At 56.1% G+C, this 26,081-nt stretch overlaps 1 protein-coding gene across 2 annotated transcripts in view; it reads left to right on the top strand.

Moving 5' to 3' along the window:
* Positions 1 to 26,081, top strand: part of Casz1 (castor zinc finger 1) — a 142,929-nt gene that overhangs the window by 73,819 nt on the left and 43,029 nt on the right. Inside the window, exons 3-4 of one of the 2 annotated variants that reach the window (XM_071617343.1) lie at positions 4,325 to 4,376; positions 15,824 to 15,862. In XM_071617343.1, the coding sequence (XP_071473444.1) occupies positions 15,847 to 15,862 (16 nt within the window). In that variant the 5' untranslated portion in view covers positions 4,325 to 4,376; positions 15,824 to 15,846. Of the gene's footprint in view, positions 1 to 4,324; positions 4,377 to 15,257; positions 15,445 to 15,823; positions 15,863 to 26,081 lie in introns of those variants that run through there. The other variant, XM_027947704.2, reaches the window with a different exon arrangement.

Below are 26,081 nucleotides of genomic sequence, written 5' to 3'. Positions count from 1 at the left end.
CTGTGTAAAGGTTCTGGGCGTCCTGTGACCTCTCCGTCTTGCCTGGTCACGCTGTGGATGGCCCACTGACACACATCCCCGGGCGGGCGGGCGGGCACTGCGCGGGCTGGGGAGGGCCTGCCTGGCCCCTGCGTGGCCTTCTCTCCCCAGCCCTCCTCCCCTTCTCTCTTTCTATTCTTTCTTTCTTTTCCCCTCTATTTCTGCCTCCCTCCCTCTCTTTCTCTCTCTCACTCTCTCTTTTTCCCCTCTTTTAACATGGTTTTCCTAAAAAGTTTTTTAATCAATCAAATTTGAGGCAGAAAATAGGTTTTGTCACGCCTGGTCCCGGGATAGTGTGACTCTCACCCAGACTCCTGACAGCTCCTCAATGCAGGGAGGGGGCCAAACAGAATATTTCTCCGGGAAAGTGCCCGTTTCCATGACGCTGCCCCTTGTTGTCTGTCTGCCCCCCTCCTCAAGCTGCCACTGACATGGCCCCAGCCCCTGTGAAAGGGCCAGGCCTGGAGAGGGGGTGTGCGAGGACGGGAGGCCGACGGGGGCAGGGGAAGGAGCCAGCACTGGGGGGAGCCGGGCAGCCCGACAGCTGTCCTGAGCCTCCATGGCCCCAGAGGGTTGGGAGCAGGTAGGAGAATGGGGACAGGGGCCTGGCCTGGGCTGCATAATCAGAGGAGCCTCATACATACGGAGCTGGGCAGCCGCGGGTGAGGCTCCGAGGCCGAGCCTGGCCAGGCATTGGCTCCCGGCGACTGCGAGGGATGAGCCTTCTCCAGGTCCTGGTACGCTGGCCCCTGCCCTGCCCGCCCTTCACTCTCCACCATCCTTCCTGGACCCTGGACTCCAGCACCTCTGCCCCTCCTGGCCCGGCCCACCCGGGTGCCCCACCGAGCTCCCAGGCCCCTGCTCTTCCCTCTTCCTCCTCCCCATCTCCGTCTTTCACCCTCTCCTCTCTACTCTTCTCGCTCTCTTTTATAATTAATGATTAGTTTTAATTGGTTTGCTTAGGCCGCCTGACAGCAAATTAACAGAAGCCAGCCCAGGGCTGCCAGGCTCGGGTGGGAGACCACTGAGCTTCCGACCGGCCAGGGGAGGCATGAGGCAGGCTGCCCCACGCTCTCCCCTCCTGGCCAGTGGGCTGGGCGAGCTCCGCAGAGGTCAGGCAGCAGCCAGCAAGAAGAAGGCAACATACTTCGCGCGGGAGGGCTCTCTGGGCCACCGTCCCTGGCTTTGGTTTCTGTCCTCTTCACTGTCACACACTGGGGTCAGGCAGGAGGGGGGCAGGCTGCTGCCTCTGGTCTGGGGCAGGGTGCGCTTTTGATTCCACCATCCTCACCTGGACCATGGGCCAATAGGGCTGGTAGCTTGGCACCTCTGGAGCCAAGATCTTTCCCATGGACAGGAGGAAGGGGCCACAAGGTTGCTGTCACCTTGAGCTTTGTTAGCTGTCCTCAACCTTCTGGTCCTTGGTTGTCTGACTCGAGTAGTTAGGATTAAACACTGGGTGGACAGACGGACAGGTGGATGGATGGAGGGGTGGGCCGCTGACAGTGTGGGTACGCTGGCATTCCTTGGGCACTTTCTGCCATGACCCTTGAGCACGTTCCTTCCCCTTTCTAGCCTAGAAGGGTCTTGCTTATCCTGAGCCTCCCTGAGAGTAGGCTCCCCACTCTCTGGTTTTCCCAGCTGCTCTACCTCTTCCTGGGCCTGGCAGAATCCCTCCTGACCACACCCACTTCCTGACTCTGCGAGTCCTTGGGTATGCCACCTACTCATAGGGGCCAGAACAGGCATCAGGCACAGAGAAGGGCAGACAGGAGAAGATACTTTGGCAAGGAGAGAGAAATGGTGCTGGGATGCAGCTCGTGGTAGAGCGCGTGCCTAGCATGCTCAAGGCCCTGGGTTCCATTCCAGACCCTGCCAAATAAAAGAAAAGAGAATTGAACATGTAGTACTGGGGACTCCTCACGGCCCCCTACCCCGCCCCCCGGGGACCTAGAATCCACCAGTGTCCCAGATCCACCCAGAGGCAGCCTCCCTGCTGTGATCCACCAGGCCACCTGCTTGGGGCCAGTGCATCCTGGTCCTGGAACGTGGCATCTCTGCCCCTCCCCCCTTCCCCCAGCCCCAACCAACTCCTAGAAAGTTTCCTGCCGATTGTTCTGTGCGATCAGATCTGCAAGTTGCTCTCTAAGCTTCTTGTCACATTTTGACTTAATGAAGTGCAACTGCTGAGGGATTTGGGTTCAGCGCTCCGGTCTCCGCGCTCCCTTGTTGTCAGAAAACAGGGGTGGTTGGGGACGCCAACACAGCGCTGCAAGTCGTTATCATTCCGGTCAGTCTGTTTAACACAAAATTAAACAAAGAACTAATTAGTGCCTCATGAATTAATAAATGCACAGTTGCCGGGGAGGATGGGAGGGGAGAAAAAGGTGGTAGAAGGGAGATACTGGAGTTGTGGAGTTGGGGGGCTTTGGGGGTCCAAGGGAGGCTGGCCGGGACGCCTTGAGAGAGCACAGGCAGAAGAGCTTGGGATGGACAGGACAGTGATGACACCCCAGCCAGGGCCCAGACTGACTGGCCAGGACGTGAGCTCGGCCAGCGGAGCCCACCTGGTGCCTCCTGGTGGAGGCCTGAGGTCTCCGTGCCTGGTCCTGCGGCCTGCTGTGGGGTCCTTCCACTTGGCCCAGCTAGCCTCTCCTCTGTGACTCCTCCCTTTTCCACGCTGGGACTCTGCTGGCCTCCTCTGCTCCCCCTTTCTCTCTGCTGCCCCCTATCTCATTTGCCTGCCCAGCTCTCTGCAGACCCTCAGCTCTTACCATCTGCATCAGATAGGTGGGTGTTAGAAGCCTGCAGGGCGGCCCTCCACAACCACTGCATGCCCACCACACCCTTAGTCCTCCCAGAGGCTATACTGGCAGGGTGGGTACCCCTCTGCCCCAGCCCAGCACAGGCAGCAAACACCAGCAGAGAGCCGAGCCCTCCTTAAGAGGGCATGTCAGGTACAATTAGCATTATCTGTCTAAATATGTCCTGGGAACGGGAGAACGGCTGGTGGGACTGGGTGGCATTCCGGGAGCCCTGTGCAAGGTCACCTCATCTCCCACAATCCCCCCAATCTGATTTGGGGATTACACGGCCTAAGGAAATTGGTGTTATTCCTCTTGCATCATTGATAAGCCACAAATGAGGGAGAGGAAAGAAAAAACGTAGCCAAGAGCCCACTCTCCCGAGCGGGGTTGATGCTGAGGCCAGAGCACAGGGCTGGCTCAGCAAGGGCAGGTGGGGCCAGGTGGGTGGGCAGAGGCCTCCTTGGGTTTTCCCTCCGTGCTGGGGGTCTCTCCTGAGTGAAGCTTCTCACACTCCTGCTGTTGGCTGGAGGGCCTGAGCCTGAAGGCCAAGCTGAGTCGTGTGTTGGTTAAAGACCCTCAACATTGTTGGGCCATTTCCCTCTCCCTACGTGGACGTAGTTGTGGGGACTTACTGGTGGACCCCAGGTTGGGAAGTGCCTTCCGCAGCCTGTTCCTGAGGAGTTGAGGCCTCTTGGTATACCTGCCCTGGTCCACCCTTGCCCTTTGGACACCCACTTACTCTAGCAAAAGCTTGGCATCTGTCACTTTTATGTTCGGGGCCGGGGGGGTGGGGAGTGTAAAGGAGAAGCCGATGCTGTGTTCTGTCGTCTCCAGGCGTCCCTTCTCAGCCACTGCAGCTCCACAGGACTGGTAGTCCCCATAACCGGAGCCCCCCATAACCAGAGCCCCCCATGCCTGATTCCCATCTCTGCCTCTGTGGACAAGAGTGGGAATCATGGTCTGACTTTCCTCCCCTTGGTTAGGGCTGTCCTGAGATCTGTATTTCCCTGGTGATCGGCCCTGCTGTTTTCTGAAGTTTCAGACTTTGGTTGGTATGTGCTTAAGTGGGTCAAAATCAGAGTCTACTCAGCATGTCTAAATGGCTGACCCCTGCAGCTGGCCTCAGAGCATCAGCCCCTCAACCCACAAAGTGGCAGGGAACCCTGGGGGTACACAGAGTCTTGGAGGGCCTGCCCTGGGGAGTTGTGGAGTTCCTGACTGAAAAGGCTAAGGGGAACATGGCATGGTGTGTAATCCCAGAGTCTTGGGTATCTGAGACAGGAGGATTGCAAGTTCAAGACCAGCCTCAGCAGCTTTGAAAGGTCCTCAGCAACTTTGAGAGACCCTGTCTCCAAATAGAAAAGGCAGGGGAGAGGGGGATGGGAATGTGGCTCATTGTCAAAGTGCCCCTGGGTTCAGTCCCCAGAACCAAAAAAAAAGAAAAAAAGACTAACAGGCTCCTCTCTCTTCCTCCCCAGGATGAAGTGACACCCCAGCAGCATCTGAGGCACCTCTAGGACCCATTAGGAGGTAAGGCATGCACCTTCTCCATGATCCTGTGTCTTCTCTCCTGCTGGTGACCACTCGCATGCATGACACATGTGTCATCCTGAGTACCCAGGAGAAGTGGGAAAGGTGGGGGGGACAGGAAATGGGAGCCATGCTGCCCATTGGAACCTGGCAAGAAAAGATGAGCCCCAGCAGAGCTTCTCTGATTGGCTCTTTGGCTGGAAATGGGCAGGGGACTCATGGATTGCAGACAGGGGCAAGGACTGTGCTCCAGGCAGCATGGGACAATGGGACTCTGGGGCCCGGGCTTGGGCTGCCGGCGGTACGTACTGTGCACCGCCACTGCTGGCCGCCACTGCTGGCTCTCCCTGGAAGCTCTGCTGTGGCCCTGCCAGACAACCCTGTGGGCTTGAAACCCTGGAACTCCCCCTCTGCCTGTCCCCTCCAAGGCTGGCCACCCAATTGGCCTCCTCCTTCCTCCCAGACCACAGCACCCTGCCTTTCCACAGCCAAGGACTCCCCCTGGGCTGGGCACCTGGGGCTGCCCTGGTCTACCCAACCTTCACAGGCTGTCACAGTCCCCTGGTGGCTCGAGGAACCACAGGGCCACCGGGCCTCGGGCCCCAGGCAGTGCTGTGTCAGAGGTGACCGGTGGAACGCCAGTGTTATGTAAATAGCGGGGCCTGCCTGGCGGGCGAGCTGGCTGGCTGCAGCCATCCATCATCTCCTCTCGGCGGGGCGGGGGACAGACACGGCACCGTGCGCTTGGCTCCAAACCTGTTTGTTTTCCCTTTGTCTCTTGCATTTCGGGGGCCCGGCTGCGACCGGCTCCGGGTTTTGTCCTGCTGACCCCCTCCCCTCGGGAGGACGGGGGAGGGAGGAGAGTCCCCAGGCTCCCACTGCGGCATCCCTTTCGTACTTCAAAGGCTACCCCAGCATTGTCTGCGCCGGCGGGCAGTGGCCCTGAAAACGTGATCAGAGGCGGCCCGGTGTAGGGCAGGCCCGGCCCGCGCCCTGCGCTCTCGCTGGGGCCTGTGGATTCCTCCCTTTGCCGCCAGCACCACCCTGGTTACAGCCTGCTCCCGGGTCCTCTCTGGCCTTTCTCTCCCTGCACCCCTTCTCACCCCCTTCTGGCTGCTCCTTCCTGTTCTCTCAGCCTCAGCCTCCTCTCAGGCCTTTGAGAATCTCCACCCCTTCCTATCATCCCTGAGAATCTCTAGCACAGAGAATCGCTTCCCAGGATGCTGGGAGCTGGAAGTTGGCTTCCTGTGCTAGGACTTGTTCTTCCCCTTCTCCTCTCCACTTCTACTCCTTTGAAAGTCCAGGTTGAACATTGGAGCAGGCATGCAAGTCCTGAAAGTTGGTCCCATGAGCCTCCATTTTCTGAAGCAGGCCTGGGCTAACTCTGGCCCCTGAGCCACGTTTGGCCCACAGTCTGTTTTTATAAATAAAGTTTTATTGGAAACAGCCATGCCCATTCATTGGCATACTGCCTATGTCTACTTTCACTCTAGAGGGGCAGAGTTGAGTGGTTACAACAAACTGTTTGGCCTACAAAGCATAAAATATTTCACATCTAGCCCTTGACAGAAAAGATTCTGGCCTCAGCCCTGGAGGTTTCTGGCTGCTGCTCTCTGTCTCTCTGTGTGTGTCTCTCTCCCTGGTAAAATATATGTAACGTGAAATCTGCCGTCGTGACGATGTTAAGTGTACCATTTCCTGGCAGTACATGCATTCACAGTGCTTTGCGCCATCATCATGAGCTCAGTGAGATTGCTCTGAGGGGCGTGGGCATTTGTCTGGGAGCCCTATGCTGGGGGTTGCTGTTTGCTGTTTGCTGTCCTGGTTTCTTGGGGAGCCCCCATCTCTTCTCTCCTTAGGGCTTCACCCTCTGCTCAGTCTTCCTGCCTATAAGTCCCAGCTCTTCTCTCCTCATCTGACTTCCCTCCCAGCTCCGACTTCCAGTACCCAAGTAGCCTTTAGCAGGCGGTTTAACCTCACACCCAGTTTCCTCTTCTGCATGGTGAGAAGAGCATCTACTTTGCAGGGTTGTTGGGACAAGTGAGTGAGTTATGGCTAAAAGCGGCCAGCCCAGGACCCAATAGGTAGCAGAAGTACATGGTTCCTCCTCCCTCCCAGAGTCTGTGTCTCCACAGTGGGCCCACAGTGGGCTCCTTGGCCTGGGTCCTTGACGGGCCTCTGGGCAAGTTCCACGGAGCTGCCCCTGCTCTGGGCACCTCTGAGTTTGATCCCTTGAGAAGGCATGGCTTCTGATTCCAATGAACCTGTGGAAGAGGAACACCCCCTGGGCAGTGTACTGCAGATGGCCTTGTAGATGACCTCTCTGAGTGCCAGCATCTCGATCTGTAAAACAGAGTCCTGACCACCATGCTCTGCTCTTTGGACTGTGGCTAAGAAGAACTGGGTGTTTGGGGACTAGCCCTGAAGGCTGTGGCAGGTATTGCCAGCAGGGAAACAGGCCAAGAAAGAGTCTGGGTCTGAGCTTGGTCCCATGGGGGTCAGGCCACTGTGCTAGCTGAGAAGTCCCTGGAACTTACTTGGTGGGCAGTTAGTTGTTCTGTCCAGGGTCATGGCCAAGGCTGTCCTGGTCCAGCACCATGACTGTGGGCTAACCTGGGGGCCAGGCTCCAATCCCTAGAGGAAAGGCTGGCGGAACGGGGGAGAATGAAGTTTTACATGTCCAGCTCCTGGGGCTGGAGCTGAGGTGCTCACTGGCTACCCTCTCCTGCTGGTTCTCCGCAGCCTCTTTTCCTGGCCTCTGTGTGGGCGCCGGCTTGGGTGCCTCTCTCCTCTCCTCCAGTCCTTCTCTGTACCCCGGGAGTTGTTCTCCCTCCCTGCCTTGCCGCCACCCCCCGCGACTCCGGCTCCCTCTCCTCTCCTCTCCTCTCCGCTCTCTCCTTTTCATCTACTCGGAAGGCTTTACTTTACTTCCTTGTCACCCTAATTGATTGCATTAACCTTTCAGCGTATTGGATTTCCCCGGCATCGTGCAGAGAAGCCCTGTGCAATATGCTTATAATCTGAGCCATAATGGACAGTTTGCAGTCAACAAGCCCCTTCTCCCATCGGCCCCGTTGACATCTCTCTTGCCCAGGCCACCCTGGCCACTTCCCTGGCTGGCAGGGGTGGGGCAGTGGAATGGGGCCGGGAGGAAGTGAACACACCCTTGGGCCCACCAGTGCGTTCGTTTCCCTGCTTCTCTTTTTCCAAGCTCCTTGGCCTGGGTCCTTGACAGGCCTCTGGTCTTTAAGAGTCCCCTTGGCTTGGCTTTCTGCTCCTGGGACTCTCTGCCTGCTGAGTGGCTGGTGGGGCCAGCGTGGAGTTGGTGAAGGCGAGGGTCCCCTGTTCCCCAGAGCAAACTGTCCCTCTGTCACTTGCCTGGGAGGCTTTGGAGAAGAATGATGGGGATGACTGCAGGAGGCAGGGGGTGGCTGAGAGATGAGATCTTTGGCCTTGACAGGACCCTGAGTCAATGGCAGGCCTCTGTGGGCCTCTGGCAGCTGGACCACTGCTGCAAAGGGTGTGGGGGCACAGGGGAGACAGAAGAAGGGGATCTGTCGGAGCCGAGGGAAGAGAGAGGAGCACTGCCAGAGCTGGCCGCCCCTGAGCCAGGCGGCAGCAGCTTTTCCCAGCAGCGAGGACCTAACACGTGACGCCTCAGCAGCCCTGTCTCCAGCACCAATGTCATGCTGTGCGACTGGGTAGTCAGTGAGACATCTCAGGGTCTCGATGTCCCACCAGATGTTTAGCAGTAGCTTTGAGCAGATCCATCTGCCTTCATCAGAGGAAGAGGGATGGCGCAGCAACAGGCAGTGCGCCAGCAGAGCCCTGTGTGGAGCAGTCCCACCTGGCCTGACTTGGCTCCCTCAGCTGGGCTCCTGGATGGTACCTGCTAGTCCAGCAGTAACAGAGCAGCCTGCCCCATGCCCACTGCCTGTCCTGGAGCTCAGCCCCAGGCCTGAGTCCCAACCCCATCCATCCTGGCCAGACCCTCTGTCCAGCGGCCTGGTCAGCCGAGTCGTCACTCAGGACAGGATGGGATGTCAGGTTGAATACATTAGTGTCAGGCCGGAGGAGCAGGCGGAAGCTCCCATTAGCCCTGGTGGTACTTCCTCTCTCCCACACTGTTCTCTCCCAGCCCTTTGCCCATCATCTTCTCCTTCCGACCATCCCTGCCTCCTCCCATCACTCCATCACTCTGAAGGGCAAGCTTTGGCAAGAGAGAGCTGGACCTCGGTCCTTCCCATCCTCTCCCAAGGATTTCGGGGGTAGGCAGAGGGCACAGCAGGGAGAAGCCAGGCTGCGAATTAAAGTTTGTGATTGTCAGTGTCAGGAGAAGCTAAATAACCCTGTAACTAGTATGAAGGTGAATTCACGGTCTGCTGCACATGGAGAATACGAGTGTCTGCCAGACGGGCGAGTGCGCAGCCCGGGAGTCCGCCTGCCTTGGTGGGTAGCCTCCTCTCCAGGGACCCAGCGAGAGGCAGGAGGAGAGCCATGAACTCTCCCGCCCCTGCCAGGGAGCAGCTGCCGGGGAGCCCCCACCAGGCACCCGGGGGCAGCTCAGTGGCTTGACAGCCTGCAGGCCCTGGCAGCAGCGACCTAGGGGGACGTTTGTAAGCACCAGCAATATACAATCACCAACACCATCCTCTACTGGCAATTGCTGTGTGCTGTGTGCCCACAACTCCCAAGCAGACAGTGCTGTTGTGACTCCTGCCTTTTCTCCCCACTTTTTTATAAGTGCTTTATTGAAATATAATTCACATACCATAAAATTCACCCTTTTAAAATGTACAATTCAGTGGTTTTTAGTATATTCATGAGGTTGGGCATCCATCACCACTATCTAATTTTAGAACATTTTCATCCCCCTGAAAGAAACCCCAAACTCATCAGCTGTCACTCTCCATCCACCCCTCCCCACAGGCCCGGGGAACCACTAGTTATTATTCCCTTCAGATGCTGAGGAAATGAAGGCTCAGAGAAGGCCAGTGACTTAGTGAAGGTTGCACAGTCAGCATATGATAGAGCTGGGAGACTCCAGAGCCAGTGCTCCAGGAGGGACCATTCCACGTCCTGGCTACCCCCCCCCACACACACACACATACACACACATGCCCTGCCACGTGTTTCTGACAGTTTGGACTCAAACATGTACATGCACCATCCAAACATGTAGGTCCAGACAGAGACACACATCTCTCTTCTCCCCAGATAACTTGCGACTCCATGCAGAACAGCTTCACACACATCCCCGTAAGGACGGCTGTTGTCCCTCCCCTGGATGCTCTCCGGCTGCCCTTGCCCAGCCACACTCCTGCAAGGGAGGCTGAGCACAGAGACCAGCAGCAATCGAGGAGCTGAGTGGCCAGAAAGACCCAGGTGGTTTTGAAGTTTTAAAATGAGAAATCCCCATGGATAATTGTAGCTGAAATAAAAGTGACAAAGCAACCTTCCCAAACAGGTCCCTGCCTTGGCTCGTGCCATCGGTGATGCTGTGCCCAGGGGGCAACCCCAGCCCTCTTCCCTGCCTCCCACCCTCTGCCTCCCTGTCTCTCCCACTCGCCTCCCTTCTGTTCTGTGTGCCTTACCCGTTTCCTTCCTGCCTGCCTCTCTCTTCTCTCACCTCACTTTCCCACCCAAAACTAAAAAGACAAAACAACAACAACAACAAAAAACACAAAATTTCTGTGGCCAGGCTCTTGCATTTACAAAATTTAGGAATTAATGTGAAACCCTCACGGTTTCAGATAAGAGATAAATAGGAGGCCCAGAGACAAAGGGAAAAGTAGGCACGAGAGAGTCTGTTGCATTTGGTTTGGGGTGTTTTTTCCTCCTTCTTCTCTCTCCCTCCAAAGCGGAGGATCCGGCCGGGCCAGTTTGGATATTTATTAAGAAAAAGCCAAAGATAATTAACTTTTTTGTTTTTGTTTTGTTTGCGGTGCCTCCCCTGCTGGCACCGCTGACTGCCTGGCAAATCAAGCCTGCTCCCTGCTCCTGGGTGCTGGGCTGCCGGCAGGTCTGCCGCTGACTGCCCTGAGCCTGCCGGGGCCATTGGCTGCCCACTCAGCCACCTACCTTGGGTTTTAGACCCCAGGTCCCTTTATGCCACCACCGTTGCCACGCCCCCAGGCTCTCCTGACTAGAAGAGAACCCTTTAGAGGTGGGTAAGTGGTATGTGGGGGAGGGGCTACTGCTTGGGGTTGTGTCCAGTACTTCCCTTAAAGGGGGGTGGTCAGACTGAGCCTGTCCCATGGGGAAAGGGCATGCCCTCTGGCCAGTTCAAGTCTACTGACTTCCCAGGAGAGGGTCAGGAGAATAGAATGAGTTAGAAGTGCAGGGAGTGGCCAGATTTGGGCCAAGTTGATCCCACCCTTGTACCAGGAGGCTGGTACTCTCCCAGGATCAGTGGCCCCTCGGGAATGCCCAGGAGAAGACTCTGGCCCACAGAACCACCCTGTGGTGTCTGTCCTCCTTCAGAACCAGGCTTTGTCCTGTTTCCATTTCCCACACGGCCTAGGCTGCCAGGGGGCATGGCACAGTGGCCAGAGAGCAGGGGCTCGGGTGAGAAGCCAGCTGCCTCTGATCAGCTGTCCTGGAACCACGTAGATCCCTGGTGTCAAGCTGTGGCCTGAGCCCAAGCCCAGCTTCTGGCCAAAAAGATGCCACTGAGAGTTAGAGACCTCTTGAAGGGGGACAGAGCTGAGATCTCAGGAGCCAGAACAGCCAGAGTGAGGAAGGCCACCACCGTGTTGTGCTGAGCTGCCTGGGACTGGGGGTGTGATTCGCCCCAGCAGGGCCCTCCCCAGCCAGGCAAAGGGCAGCCATTGTGAGGTCCTCTAGGTGAGGATACTGCTTTGGAGCTGGACACAGAGAGGAGGACATTTTTCAAGGATTTTTCTGGCCCCCTTTTTTTTTCTCTGAAATATAAGGATGTGCAATTTTTTTGGTTTCAATTTAGCATTGGAGAATTTTATAATTTAGTAATTAAAATCTCTGATAGGCTTTAGAAATTGCGGCTAATTGAATTTAATGGGAAGATGATTTTCAATTTTATTTGATTACCGGGACCCCTGGCATCGGTATTTATGGGAAAAAAATGGGAAATGTGCTGTGTGGGCTAAGATGGCATAATTGAATTAGGGATAATCGGATTTCTCCGTCATGAATTTCACTATAATTTTCCTATAATTTTCCATTAGATATCTAGTTTACAAATATTCACAAAGAAATGAAGCTCTTTCGGAATGGAGATTGCTGGCTAACAGGATTACAGGGCCGAGCGTGCGGCTATGCCAGCCCCTACCCTACCATAATGCGATCCCTGTGTCTGCCTTACGCTTAGTGTGGCCTCGGCCCTTCACTCTGCCACCCACTCTGTGGCTCTTTCCTCCCCTTTGTTTCCTTTTCATCCACATTTGCCCCCCCGCCTGACACCCACCTGTCCGTGCCCAGGCACGGGCTCTGCTGGCTGATGAGCCCGGGCCGTGGCCCAAGCCGTGGCACCTCTGTCCCCCCAGCTCCCCACACTTCCCATCCACATTCTGCTGGCTCCCCACTCTCCCAACACCCTCCCTCTATGAGCCTGGGGAGTGCGCTCACACGCAAACACACAGACTCCCTCGCAGGTGCGAACATGCTGGTTCACATGCACACGCGGTCCTTTGGCCGGGGCTTTTGTGCCCTGGCCCAGTCGCCTCAGAGGGAACCAGTTTATTGGGATCCTAGGGTGGGGTGCAGGAACAAAAGGAGCTTTGTTCAAGTTTATGTGAAAGTTACAAATTCAAAATGAGAGCAGATAAAGCATGAGATACCTGGTGTGTAAACAGGTCGGTGAGTGAGAAGGCCCCAGGCTCGGGAGGGAGAGAACGAGTGGGCACACTGGGGGTGCGGGAGGACAGGAGCCAGCCGGGCAGCTTGTCTGGGGAGAGCAGGTGGCTTTCCTGGGTCCTGGCAGAGCCGCTGGGTGGGAGGACTGCTGTAAAGGTTTCCACTTCACTTTTTCTCTTAGGGTGGGGTATCTGGAGGAAGAGCTGGAGGTTTTGGGCCCAGGTTCTGGGACCAGAAAGAACTGAGGCATTAGGTGTTGACTCCAGGCATGAATGTCCTTACTGTGGCCTGGTCTCAGGGTCTCAGAGGTGTAACCATGTCAGGGTCATCAAGGCAGAAGTAGGCCATAGTCTCAAGAGATGCCTCTCCCCTTGCTTTGAGCACACACACCCAGAGACAGACAGAGGGAGAAATCTGGGGACCTCTTCATTACACGGCCTCTGACCCGTGCACAGCCTCTGACCCGTGCATGCAGTGCCCCCACTTCTTCTCCAACCTCAGATGCTAAAACGCCAAGTTGGCCTCAGTTTCTTGCTTCTCTGATCTGTTCTCTTCTACCAAAGGCCCTTGCTTTTGGGAATGGCCCTCTCCGCCTGCGGTGACTGACTAGGGCCATTGTCTCAGCAGATCAGACGCTCTCCAGCGGCCCAGGTCTCCCCCCACCATAGGCGGCACATGGCAGCCCCTCTATCTAGCCCTGCCTGCGCCACCTCCTCCCAGCCCTCGTAGTTTGCCCTATGAGCCATTCCCTGCCAGTCTTAGCCCACCAGAGGACACAAAGTTACGTGATGGCCAACCCAGTAGGCACTGCCTTGGTAACTGGAAAGAGAGATACTTTCCTATCCACCCAGGCACTCCTCAGGGGTCACTCCTGACCATCGGCCAAAGCCCAGAAGGACATTCAAAGCCAGCCAAAGGCACACAGGTTCCCTATGCAAGGAGCTCCTGGTCTGAGCAGACATCTTCAAATGACCTTCCACTGTCACCAGACTTTCCCTATACTCAGTTGCCCACCCTAGGACTGGGATCAATGGCCTATTGTTATAAGCCAAACCTGCAAGAGGGCAGAATCCTTGCTTTGGGGTGCCCTAGGTGGCAGCACCCAGAGGTAGGTGTGTGCCCCAGAGCATTCCTGGACACAAGGATGCCTTCTCTGAAACCCCCATGGGGAGCAGAGCACGTGGTCCTCCCTCACTGGTTTCCCTGGGCCTCCAGTTGATTCTCAGGCCTGGCTTTGCGTAGCACGGGGCTTGATTGGGTTTAGGAGTTCTGTCCCCTACTCAGGGTTTTAGGTCCAGGGGACTCTCAGTAAAGACTTTGAGCCTCTCCAGATACTATCTGCATATAGTGTTGGGGATAGGGGGAGGTTTGTGTGACAGCTAGAAATGGGGTTTGCCAAAGAAGTCATCAGAGAGGGCTGTGGAATAAATTCAAGATGATACACTCTTGTGAGGCCATTTAGAACCAAAGAATAATTAGGAAAAAAGAAGAAAAATAAGGGGAAAGTAGGAGAAAGAGTAGATTGACATCTTTGCCCCAAGGCCTCCTCTTTGCAAAATATAAATATTGCAGAAATATGCCAGCGCCATTTTGCTGAATGCCACCTGAGACCAGAGAGAGAGAGAGAGTGAGAAGGGCCTGTTTCCCTCCCTTCACGGAAAGGGAGTGTGGCCCCTCTGGAAAATAGGAAAGAAGGGAAGTAGGGAGAGAGAAGGCCTGGCTTGCAAGAGGCAGAGAGCTGCGGACAGTGGGAGCAGGTCCTGAATTAGCAAAATTGCCCTCCTGGCCCCATAGGTAACTTGGCTTATTAACATACATGGCTGCAGCAGGGACCTGGGGAGGGGGATGGGGGGGGGGGGTGCTGCTGAGACACTCACCAAACTCTATGGGAGAAAAAGGAGAGTAAGGATAGAAGTTAGTGCCCAGTTCCGCCAGAAATGAAGTCTGGAATGAAGTCCAGTGTCAAAGTGGAATTGACTCCCAGGGCACAGAGGAAACAGGTGGCAGGACCCTGGCACTTTGGTTGAGGGGTGCCTGTGCTCTGTCTGGGAATGCAAGGGGGACGCGTTGGGGAACCAGCCCAAGTGATGGCAGATGAGTGGAGGCGCGTCCGGAGAAAAGACTGCCCGAGGGCTGGCCCAGGGGAAGTCAGGGGGCACCAGACCCATTCTCGTCGGGCCTTGGGCCTGTGGCCCAACTGGAGGTAGGAGGAAGAAAAAGAAAGGCCCGGAGACCAGGGACCTGCGTCGCAGGGAGGGCGCCGGGACCCATTTCAAGGGCAAAAGCAAAGCGAAGCGGCGGAAACCCCAGTGTGTCCCGGGCGGGCGGGCGCTCCCGGGAGCGCGGGTGCGGGGGGCCCGCGAGGCCGACGCGCGAGTTTCCTGACACTCACAGCCCCACCGCCCCGGACTCTTTTTTCCCGCGAACTCAAAGAACCACAACAAAATGAGGGAATCGGGGTACCAAATGTCTTTGATACCTCAGAAGCCCGGGGCCACCGGGCAGCGCCAAGGGGAGCGCGAAAGCGCGCGTCCCGGCGGGCGCGGTCCCGCGGCGCCTCGCACCTGCGCCCGCCCGCGCGGAAAAGTTTGCACGGCCGCGCGTGGCGGTGGCGCGAGGGGCGGGCGCGCGCGCGCGGGCGCGGCGGCCGTCGGATCGCGTTCGCGGGGCCGGAGCGGCGGAGGGGAGCGTTCGAGCGCGCGCGCCGTGCCAGCGCCTCGCTCCGGCTGCGCGACAGCCCCCCCCCCAACACCTCCCCCGCCCGCGCGGCACCGAGCGCAGAGTCCCCGCCTCCCTCCTCCCGAAGTCAAAGGTTTGGGGAATCACTGAGCCAGTAAGGCCGCCCGCCCGCCCGCCAGAGTCGGTGCGCGAGAGGCGCGCACGGGGGCGAGCGCGCGGCGCGGGCGAGCGCGAGCCCATTCACTTCAGCACCTCCGCGAGGCGGGCGGGCGGGCGGAGCGCTGATCTTTCACCTGCCGGAGCCGCGCGGGCCCGGCGAGGAGGCGGCGCCGCGGCCGCCCTGCCAATCACCTCGGCGCCTGGCAGCGCCCGGCCGCTCCCGCCCGCGCGCTCCCTCCTGCCAAACTGTTACCCTGAGTGTTACCGTCAGGAGCAATGACATCAGGGTTTTAAAACAACTTGTTATTCGGGGAGTAATCAGTTGCAATTAGGCATTAATTAAGTATTATGAAAGTTGATTATTTAAGTGAATTCGGCTTTCGACTCTCCGACTATGGTGAGTACCGGGAGCGGGCCGGGGGAGGGCCGGGCCGGGCGCTCGGCGGCGACCCCCGCGGGGCGGCGGGCCGGGCTGGGGCGCGGCGGGCGCCCCTGGGCCTCGCGGGCCTCCCCCTCCAGGCCGCGGCCGCCGGCGGCTCCGCTCGAGTTGGTGAACTCGGAGCTGCCGGGCGCGCGCGGCCGGAGCGTGAGAGCGAGCGGGACGGGCGCGGAGGAAAGTTTGGCCGCCCGGCCCGCAGGGCCCGGCCCGCGCCCCCGGCCCGGGATGCGCCGCGCCGGCCGGGAGGGAGCGCGGCGGGCGGGCGGGCGGGCGGGGGCCGCGCAGGCACTAACCGAGTCTTCTCTCTCCCCTCTGCTGCCCGCGACGTTCCTCGCAGAGTTTGGGACCAAGGAGCGGAGAATGGATCTTGGAACAGGTACCGGCCGGTGGGAGCCCACGGGAGGCTCTTTCGCTTTTCTTTCGGTTCTTTTACGGAAGTTATTATTTTTAGCCCAATCAGCTAGCAGCTGGGCCCGGGTGCGGGCCGGCGCCGAGGGTCCGGGCCGCCGCCCCTGCGCCCTGCTTTCTGGAGGGCCATAGTGTTGTCATTATTTGTTACTTGCCTAGTGACTGTGACTAATTTGATGCTTGTCATTATGAAAGAACCGAGAGGACGGGGAGCTGGGGGGCACCCAGAAAGAGGATTTAGGGGTTTTTTGTGGGGGTTTTTGATCTCCGTGTTTTTTTTTTCCCCTTTCTTTTTGGTATGCCTCCGTATTTTTGTTTTGTTTTGTTTTGTTTTCCTGTGTGTGTTAAAAGTAGTTTACTCCCCTCCGCAAAGATCTCTGTGTGTCTGGCAATGGGGTGTGTGTTTTTATTTTTTTAGTGGGGGGTGGTTGAGTTTTTGAAAGCAGCGTCCTGTTGGGAAAGGTGGTTAGTCTGGTTTCGGGGCGACTGTCTCAAGGTAAAGGAATTTAATTTATTTGGGACAAGGCTGTGTCGGATGATCAAGCTGCTTATTATGGCTAATGAGTGTTTTTCACCTGAGAATCTGTGGGCTGAGGCGGCTGTTATCAGTTCAAAGTGAGGGGCCCAGGACTCTCCCAGCCCCCTTTTAGCTGGCACCCTGAAGTGGGTGATGACCAAGCACCAGACTTAGGCACCTGGGTCTGGAACTTGGGTTTGGCTCCAGGTAGTGAACCACTGACCTAGGCAGAGTTTGTCTTGAGAATTCAGTGTCTTAGTGGTTGTGATCTAATAGTTCTTGTCCCTTGTGGGATTCCTACCTGAGTGGGTGAGGGCTGCGCTAATCGCCTCAGGCTTCCTTCGGACCTTCACATCCTAGGGGGTCAAATGCAACTCTCTTCCTCCAAAGTGTCTTAAAAGAAACAAACAGGCTGATAACCCACTGAGCCTTTCTGTTTCATTTATGGAAGGAAAGGTGGTATCAGAGTTAGTGTCAGACTTTTTGTTTGTGATAGGCCCAAGTCCATGACATGGTCACTTGGCACCCAAGAGCTGACATTCAAACGAACTCTGAGGTCAACTGGAATAGATAGCACTGGTGGAAGGGATCAGGGCAGGTGACATGGTGGTGGGCTTTGGAGCTGTGTGAGGTGGGTGGAGGGCCCTTCACAGAATATCTAGACTGTGTCCCAACAGGTGTGATCTTGGCTAATGGGCTGTGGAGGTCCTCAGGACTTCTGTGCCCAGGAAGGGTGTGATGCCCCCTGCTGGGAAAAATTGTGAAGGTGTCTGAGGCCAGCTGCCACCCTGCCCCTCCCTGCCTTCCACGCCCACAGAGAACCTGCTCACTCCTACCTCTAATCAGGTGTCTCATCACCTCCCTCTCAGGCCCCACCCCCTTCTTCGCAAATGGGACCCCCAGCCATCCAAGCCAAAGGGGCAGACTTCAGAGTTGGGCCAGGTGTTTCTGCAGTGGCCCCTACCTGGCCCAGGTGAGCCTCTGCAGTGGGTGGGCATTACTCAATTGGGAGACAGGTTCTCCTGTCTTCCTCCTTCTAACTTGGGTGCCAAGTGGAGCTGGCGCTAGTCCTCCTACCATGCCAGTCCCACCAAGGCTGCTGTGGGGGCACCACTCCACAGAACTTATGTGGGTGTCCTGATGGCCTGGCAGGAGACGAGTGACAGAGCCTCCTGGGGCACCTCCCAGAGCCCTGGGGAGACTTACTTCTCCCAGCAATCCAGGGACAGGCTCTGGAAACTTTTCCTAGAAGCCAGAGTGCCCTGGAGGTCAGCTAGAGCAGGGCACTCCCAATGGGACCCAGGCTGGACTCTGGCCATGCAGAGTCCAGGGTGTCAAAGTTCTGGCTGTTTCCTGGAGGAGTCATCTGACGATATCATCTCAGCCTCTTCTCTGAACTTGGAAGTTTCACTTAATCTCAGAACTTCAGAAGAAAAACACTTTTTCCTCACTTCACAAAAAAAGGGGAAGCAGATAGGGACTTTGAGGTCTGTCCCTTCTGAGTCTATATCTGGGCCAACTCTGTGCTTCCGGACCTAAGAGCATCCCCCTTGACCTTTGACCTCTGGGACTCACAGGGGACACTGCCTCATCTCTGGCCAAGGCTCATTGCTGGTGCAGTGCAGGGCTCTCTTCCTCTGAGGGCAGCATGGACAGCTTCAGCGGAGGGCCTCCTGGCACACACAGTACAAGGCTGGAGACACGGGCCCCAAGAGTTGCCGGCACAAGCATTGGTTCATGGGTTAACATCCCCTGTGGCCCAGGACACATCCAGCCTGAAGCACTCTGACCATAAGTAATTCAGTGACAGGAGAATCCAGGCTTCTCAGGAAGGGACACCAGGACCTCAAGACCTTCAGGGGCCATGTGGACCCCGATTCCCCCACCATGGTTCAGCCAAGGGCTGGATCAATCTGGACGTCTTTAGCAATAAAAAATGCCGATGTCGTCCTAATTCACCAGGCCCCGAGATGACAGCAAATTTACATTTTTTAATTAAACTAGCAGCCAGTTTTTATGAGAGGGGGTTGGGTTATGCAAATCAAATGGTTGTGTACGGAAGATTAGGAGAGTTTGGGAATAAATTCCACAAATGCTAATAAAAAAAAAAAAAAAGGAAAGAGAGGGAGGGGGAGGAGAGAGAGGAAGAGAGGAGGACATAGTTCCATTAGGCCCTTTTAGAGTGATTTCCCAGGGGGAGGGAGCTGGGTGGGGGAGGGGCAAGGAGGAAGCTTTCAGATACAGGTAAACCATTCTGCTTGGGAAGCTCCCTGGGATTGGGCCCCCACCAGGCTGAATCCTGGGTCTGAACACAACTGGAAGCCAGGGTGAAAGCCGCTGTGAAAGAACCACTTTGAACTTGCCCTTGATTATCTGAGTTATGAGTATAACCCCTCTCTCTCCTGAAAGTAGCTGAGGAAGGAGAGGGGCTGTCCAGTAGAGGATCCAGAGTTGACTCTGCTGGGTAAAGGGCCCAGTAGGCAAGAGGGCAAGTTCAAAGGTATGGCCATGGAGCACAGGGGGAGCTAGTGAGGGGTAGCACTACCCACAAGGGGACTGTGGCTAAAACCCTATGGTCCAGTTGTTGGAGGAAGTAGTGTCACTCTCTGAGGCAGGCCCATTTCTCCGCTGCTAGGGCTCCAGGCTGGTACCCCTTTGCTGTATAGACAGACCCTCCTGTTGCATATTTGCCCAGCCTTCCACTGTGGGGAGGCCAGGAAGGGTGGGGTCAAGAGAGCCCAGACAGGTGCCTTCGTTAGCCTGGTTCTTGAAGTGGAATTTCCTAGTAGCTACAGGCTCTGGGGACACCCAGGCTGCAGGCAGGACAAGGAAGATTGTAGACCACCCTCCCATGTGGTATCTGAACCCAGGGAGCAAGGAGCTTGGCTTTACCAGCTCAGCCCAGCTACTACTGTGCCAGCCCACCTCTTGATTCATAGAACTTTTGGACCTCTCCAAGAGTGGAAGTTTCTAGGAACCTTGCTAGCTCTGGTTACACTCTCAACCCAGCACACACCAGGGATTGGGAAGGGTCTTGTGCTCTTTCTGTAGGAGGGATTTCATGCTAGCTTTGCTAGGTAGGGCAGATTGCTCTCCATTTTCCTTCCTCCCATCCACACTTGTACTTGGCCAGATATACCCACTCAACCAGTCTAAGCTAGGGCCAGCCCCTGCAGTCAGGTTGGGCACCGGTTTTGCCAGTCTGCTGCAGGGGGTAGGAGCTCTGGTGCCATCTTGGCAGGAAGGAGCATCAGAGCCAAGGACAGAATGGGCTGTCTTGGAGTAGTAAGTTTCCTGGTACCATTCAGACAACCTGGCTTTGCACCAGGGAGTGACGCTGGGCCTGACTTGAGCATCAGATGACCTTTAAGGTCTTTGGCTCTCCAACTCCCAACTTGATTTTGTTCAGTGGGGCAGACCTGGGGAAGAGTCATACGGACAAGGTGAGAAGCCCGTCATTTGGACCTTCTCTATGGCAGAAAGCATTTGAGACATGCAGCTCTGGGATAGATGGCCTTGAGCCAACATGGACACTAGTCATAAGACAGCAGAATTCAGGGTAACAGGCCCAGTATAGCTATTCTTCTCAGAAGGCAGAGAGGGCAGGTCTAGGAAGGTCCATAGAGGGACCCCACCCCAGGCTTTTGCTCCCTGCTAGGGACAAGCCAGGAGAACCCAGTAACTCCTCTCTAAGAAAGGCAAGGGGCCAGCTTCAGACAGTCCTCCTGCCCTCCTTGCCTTCCTGGGCTCTGCCATGTGCCCCACCCCCACAGCCAGAGAATCTGGCTGAGTTGCAACTTGGGTTTTTATGATGGAAAAATAAAATAAACGAAGGCACCTTTGGAGGGCTGAGTCACAGCAGCAGCATCTCCTCATTAAAGCTGCTGCCGTGGCTCAAGTCCCTGCCCACTGCCCAGGGCAGGGGATTGGGTGGAGTTCAGAAGGCTTCTGGCCCCTACTGCTTTTCTTCCTGGAGCCTGCCAGGTTAGTAGTGTGTCCCCACTGCTCCATCAGCCTTGTGGGGCCACCAGCCCCAGGGCCTAGGTTTGTCTAACTCTGCCCTCCCAATGCTGATTTTTACACCTTGACCACCTGGTAGCTGCCACACAGCTCTTCCTCCTCCTCCTCCTCCTGGTTTGCACCTTCAGAGAGGGAAGAAAGTTGCTCTGAAGTAATTCCTCTCTGTGGGTCCCCAAGGCCAGGAGCAATGCTTCTTGGGGGGGGCTGGGCCAGGGTCAGCAGAGTAGGAAGGGGGTGGGGAGGAGGAAGGCTGGCAGACACAGCCCTGGCATGCAGAAGAGAGTGTCCCTCCCTGGGAGGGGTTAGCAAAGGTGGCAACCTTGTGGTCCAGCACACACCCATTTGGCTGCCTGATCATAGACGGGCACCTCACCCCTGGGGCTCCCAGGATACATGTTCTCCATTGAGGAAGAACCCCTAGGCAGGTGTGAGGCCACAACTGAGTAAGCTCTTGGGGGCAGTGTGGGCTGGCTGAAGAGATTTGTGACCCTGTCACAGGAACCAGGGACCCAAGAGCTATGTGAAGGAGTGGCCTTGTGGGCCTCTCCACTACCTACATCTAGATGTCTTCCCAGCCTTTTCTCTGCCTTGTCCTTACCCCCTCTGTGAGCAGCCCCTGCTTCCCCATTGTTCAGCCCAGGGTTTCTGCCTTCCAGGCAGCCCTTCCTACTCACCTTTCCTGCCCAGTGCCATGCTAGCCTCACACCCAGTTGATCCTGGAAAGAGATAAAAGGGGTCTGGGGGCTCTGAGGATCTGGTTATTGGTATGCCATTCATGTGCTGTGGTTCCCAGGAAGTCAAAGCCAAGGACCTTGTTTTCTTTTGTGATTGCTGCCCCTAAGAGTGACCATTAAATGTGACCATTAGCCACTGTGTTGACATCTCCTCCCAGTGCTTGGTACCAGGCTGGGTCTCATGCCTTCCCGCTGTAAGTGCTAGTGCGATTGATTGATGGATGTGCCTCTTCCCTGAGTGCCTGCCCAGCTTCTGAGTGGGGGCAGAAGGAGGAAGGCAGGAAATGTTGGCTGATTCCCTTGGGAGCTGGGTTTTAGCTCCTCAAGAGCTTTCTAGAGCTTGGTTTACAGGAAGAAACAGGGCTGGGATCAAGGATGATGTGAAGGGCCAAGGGGGCCTAAGGGCAGAGACAGGAGTTGTAGGGTTGGATGGGCGCCCACAGCCGCTCTTGGCCAGGACTGTGGTGTGCAGCAGGGAGGGCCTGGGGCAGGAGGTCAGACTGCCACGCCAGGGTATAGGAGTCCAGTAGCCAGTGGCGTCTGCACTTCTCTACCTTCTCCCTGGCCCCATCTCTACCTTCCCCACCATGCAACCCTCACTGGAGCATGTCTGTCTGTCCTCTCTAGGCCAGGACCTGCCCCCACCCCAGCTGACAGACCCAATACAGGCAGTAAGGCCCAAAAGGGGGCCATGGGCTTATGCTTAGCCCATACTGCCGCACGTCCACCCCATAGTCTCGGGTTTGGGTTGCTCCTGAGCTAAATGTGGGATCTGCTCTTAGAATATCCAACGGGCCTATCCTTTGGGGTCTCTTCCTTATCTTCAGGCCTCATAGGCTTTACCAGTGCCATAGGTGCTTGGCAACTGAAACTGCTTCCTACTCTTGTTGCCAAAGCCAGGGTTCTACAGATTGGGCACATTCAGATACATCCTGTGGCTCCAAAGTCCAGGGATTCCCAGAGGGAACCTTCTCAAGGTGCACTTTTCTATTAGGCTTTGTCCTTGAGTTAAGGGGGCCCCTGGGAGAGAATATGCTGCATGAGAGCAGGAGACTGAAGGAACCAGGCAGAGCCCCAGGTGGGGATCCCCAATGCAGTGGGGAGGCAGGAGCATCCCAGCCACAGCAGGGAGAGACTGCTGGAAGTTTGTGTTACAGGGAAGTATGTCCTCTCTGTGACCTCCATATTCACCTCCCTTTGATCAGTGCCTCTCTCTGTGCTGCCCCTGCAGCCCCAGAGCGCAAGGCTACGGCAAGCCAGGGGGTCCTGGTCAGCCAAAGAGGACTAAGGAGGTGCTCCACTGCCCAGCAGGGGGCGCCCCCTGTATCTGCCCCAGGCCCTGCAAGGACACACTGTGTGGTTCCACCTAGCCTGGGCCTTCTGGCCCTTGGTGGGGGCAGGGAAGCCTACCTTCCCTACCCCCAGAGGTTCCTTGGCTGAGTTTGTTTGGCCAGGGTGACCTGTTTAATCATCTCATTTTCTGGTGGCCGTTTATTCCTCGTTTCCACGGTTACGGCCCCATTAAGGGGAGAAGCAATAAGGCAGCGAGTCAAACAGGTAATAAAAACATTAAAGCCCATGTGCACAGAGGGAGGATGGGGCGGGGGAGGGGGCGCAGCGAGGTGAGACGGCCCAGGGCACCGCTGCTGAGGTGAGGCCCAGCCTGGTCCCCAAGGCTGTAGGAAGACTGCTCCCAAGTCCCAGTATTCAGCTTAGAACGTCCCCAGCCCTTGTCCCCTGGGCAACAGGCTCTACTTGAAGGTGAAATAGGAAAGAGCAAAGAGAGGGAGAGTGACAAAATCTCCCTGAGGACTGTCCCCAGCTGGTTGTGTGACCTGTTTCCAGGCCCCACCTTACCCTCACTGGGTGGGGGTGGGGGTGATTTCTGACATTGTTTGGAGCTCTAGAATTTTTTTTTCTGCCAACTTTATCAGAAAGCATATTTGTGGTGAGTGCTGCTAACAGGGCCAGTCTGGTGAGTAAATATTCCTTGTGTGGACGGCCCAGTGACCTTGAGAGCTGACGAGCATGGTAGCAGGGCCAAGGGCGTGCAGGGAAAGGATGGCCAGGTGGGGTCTATCCCAAACATAAGTGACACACAATGACTTGCCTGTTGCAGATGGGCCAGGAGCCCTTGGTGGTGCCCACAAAGGAATTGCTGGCCAGTGCTTCTAGGGAGTCCCTTCCTCTCGTTAGTGGAAGCCGGCATGTTACAATGGTCAGCCTCCTGGTCAGTCCCACTGGGCACAGGGCATGTGCCTCCCCTTAGTATCCCCTTCTTGTGCTTCCTGGGTGTCCCAGCCCTCTGCCCTTCCCTCAAGGCTGGCCAGTAAGCAGAGCCAGTGCTGACCGAGGGGGTGTGCCAGGAAGAGTGGGGTGGGTAGGAGTGGCAGTGCCTGTGGGTACTGCCCAGGAGCAGAGGAGCATTGCTCAGAGAGTAGAGAGGAACAAGCCTATAATCTTAGCACCTCTGGAGGCTGAGGTAGGAGGATTGCAGGTTCAATGCCAGCTTCAGCAACTTATCAAGGCCCCAAGCAACTCAATGAGACCCTTTCTCTAAATAGAAAATAAAAATAAAAATGGCTGGGGAGTAGAGCACCCTTGAGTTAAATCCTCAGCATCCCCCCATACCAAAAAAAAAAAAAAAAGAGAGAGAGCATGGAGAGCTGAGACCAGCTCTGGGGCCTGAAAGTGGAGGAAGGAGCCTCCTTCCTTCCTTTCTTCCATGCTGTGATCCCTTGCAAATGTACAGAGGCCTGTATCTCCATTTATTAATTTCAAAGTTGATTCTGACTCAGGAGGAGAAAGAGAAGGTATGGGAAACGGGGAAACCCTTTGGCTGGGGACTGTGCCTTGGGAACAGGCCTAGATGAGTTAATATTCTGATCAAACAATTAAAAATAGAAAACGCTCCCGAGGCACCAGCTGCTGAGGCTCTCGGCAACTGTCACCAGCGGGTTCAGGGGCAGGTGGTGCTGGAAGGAGCTTCTCTCCACAAACAGCAAATTTCAGAGGTCACTGAGTGCCCACTGCCCTCCCAGTACTAGGGAAGGGTCTGGGACTCCCACTCCTCCATGGTTCCCTCAGGGGCCTCAGTGGGGCCTGTGCAGCTTCAGGGCCGCCCTTCTCCCCTGCAGGGCTGGCCACACGGTGAAGTCATCGCCAGATGCCTTGGTAATTGCTTTAAGAGTCCAACTTAAAATAAGATGAAAACTTATATTCCTGGGTGAGGAGTAATTTCCCATCTAATAGTAAATTAATGAAGGGATTATAGCAGGGGGCCTGGCTGGGAGGCCACGCTCATCTGATAAATCCAGGGTCTCCAGGCCTACCGGCTTTGGAGCTTGAGACTCTCACCCCTAGACCTGGCCCTGCTCCTGGGTTCTTCTTGGGCTAAACCATGGCCTGCTCAGGTGGGAGGACACATTCCATGTGTGCTCCTGGTCCCTCTTAATGGGAACCAGCTTTTAAAATCCCCATGGTAACTGTGGGTGGTGGGGCACACCTGTAATCCTAGCAACTCAGGAGGCTGAGACAGGAGGGATCACAAGTCCAAGGCCAGCCTCAGTAATTCAGTGAGACCCTGTTTCAAAATTTAAAAAAGGACTGGGAACATTGCTCAGTGGTAAAGTGCCCTTGGGTTCAATTCCCAGTACAAAATAATAATAATAACAACAACAACAATAAAAAACAAAACCTCCCATGGGAGAGGCTCAGATTGGACCCTCTGTGGACATGGGAATGTTCCCATCATCAGTTCCCCTGAGGATGGACCTTAGAAACAGATCCTACTCAGACTCTGGTGAGAGTCTCCACTTGTCAGAACTGTGTAGTGTCAGTGTGGTGACCAGTCATACCATTTTGCCCAGGATTAGAAGGACCCACATCCTGTTGATCTCCTCTGTCCCAGGCAAGCTGGGAAGGTTGATCAATCTGGTTTGGAGGGTGGAAGGTGGGCTGCTTAACATAGTCCCTCCCTCAGGGTCCTGGAGAGACCAGGGACCTCCAGAACTAAATATATTCTGTCCAGGAAGGATGATTTACAGCTGGCTCCTGAGACCACCGTGCCCTAACCAGGGCTCACTCCCTCTACAGGTTGTTCACTAGGGGCTTGTGCCCTGTGTGAGCTTGTGCATGCCTCCTGAAGACCAGTGGGCCTAGAGTAGGGCTTGCAGCTGTGGTCCTTCCATGGACCACAGTCAGAGCGGGGCTTCTGAAGAGGAATGCACCCCACAGCCCTCCTGCCAGCCTCCCAGCACCTTTTTTTTTCTGGGAGATTGAGCTTGTGCCACACCTAATGCTCCACTTCTCCTCACTCTCAGAGAAAGACAGGAATTGTCCTGTTCCCAACTGGGGAGGGCAAGGATGGGATTCAGTGGTAGAGCTCATGACTGGCACCAGGAGGGAGAGAGGATGGACAGAGGAAAGGAAGACACAGGTGAGAAGTGGGAAGCCTGGAGACTGCTGGATTTGTTCCCAAATGCCAGGAGACAGGCACGGTGTAGGGCTTCCCTCCCTGGGGAAAGACGGGCTTCCGGGAGGACCACACCACATAGCATGTTGAGTGGGGACACAGGGCTTCCAACCCTGGATATTTACTGTGCCACCTGCCTACATTCTGGATGTCCCTGGGCTCCACCATAGTCTACCTGCCATCCATGGACACCTCCCTGGCCTTCCCCACGAGGTGGTAGTTGATGCAGGTATGCTGGGAGCTTTCAGCAGCAGAGCTCACTTTCCTGAATCCTCCATCCTGCTCATCTCCTTAAAAAGGGGTGTCCCTGTCTGTAGGGGGTGGAGGAGGACACATGGACAGCTCCTGGCTGAGGTGGAAGTGAGCAGGCTAGATATAGGGTTCTTCAGAAGCAGTCTAAACCCATAGTGTCTTCAGAGATGGTCCCTGAGTGCATTTTGTG

The sequence above is a fragment of the Marmota flaviventris genome, chromosome 10, assembly GCF_047511675.1.
Source record: "Marmota flaviventris isolate mMarFla1 chromosome 10, mMarFla1.hap1, whole genome shotgun sequence".
Lineage (NCBI taxonomy): Eukaryota > Metazoa > Chordata > Mammalia > Rodentia > Sciuridae > Marmota > Marmota flaviventris.
This window is presented reverse-complemented; position numbering and strand designations above follow the sequence as displayed.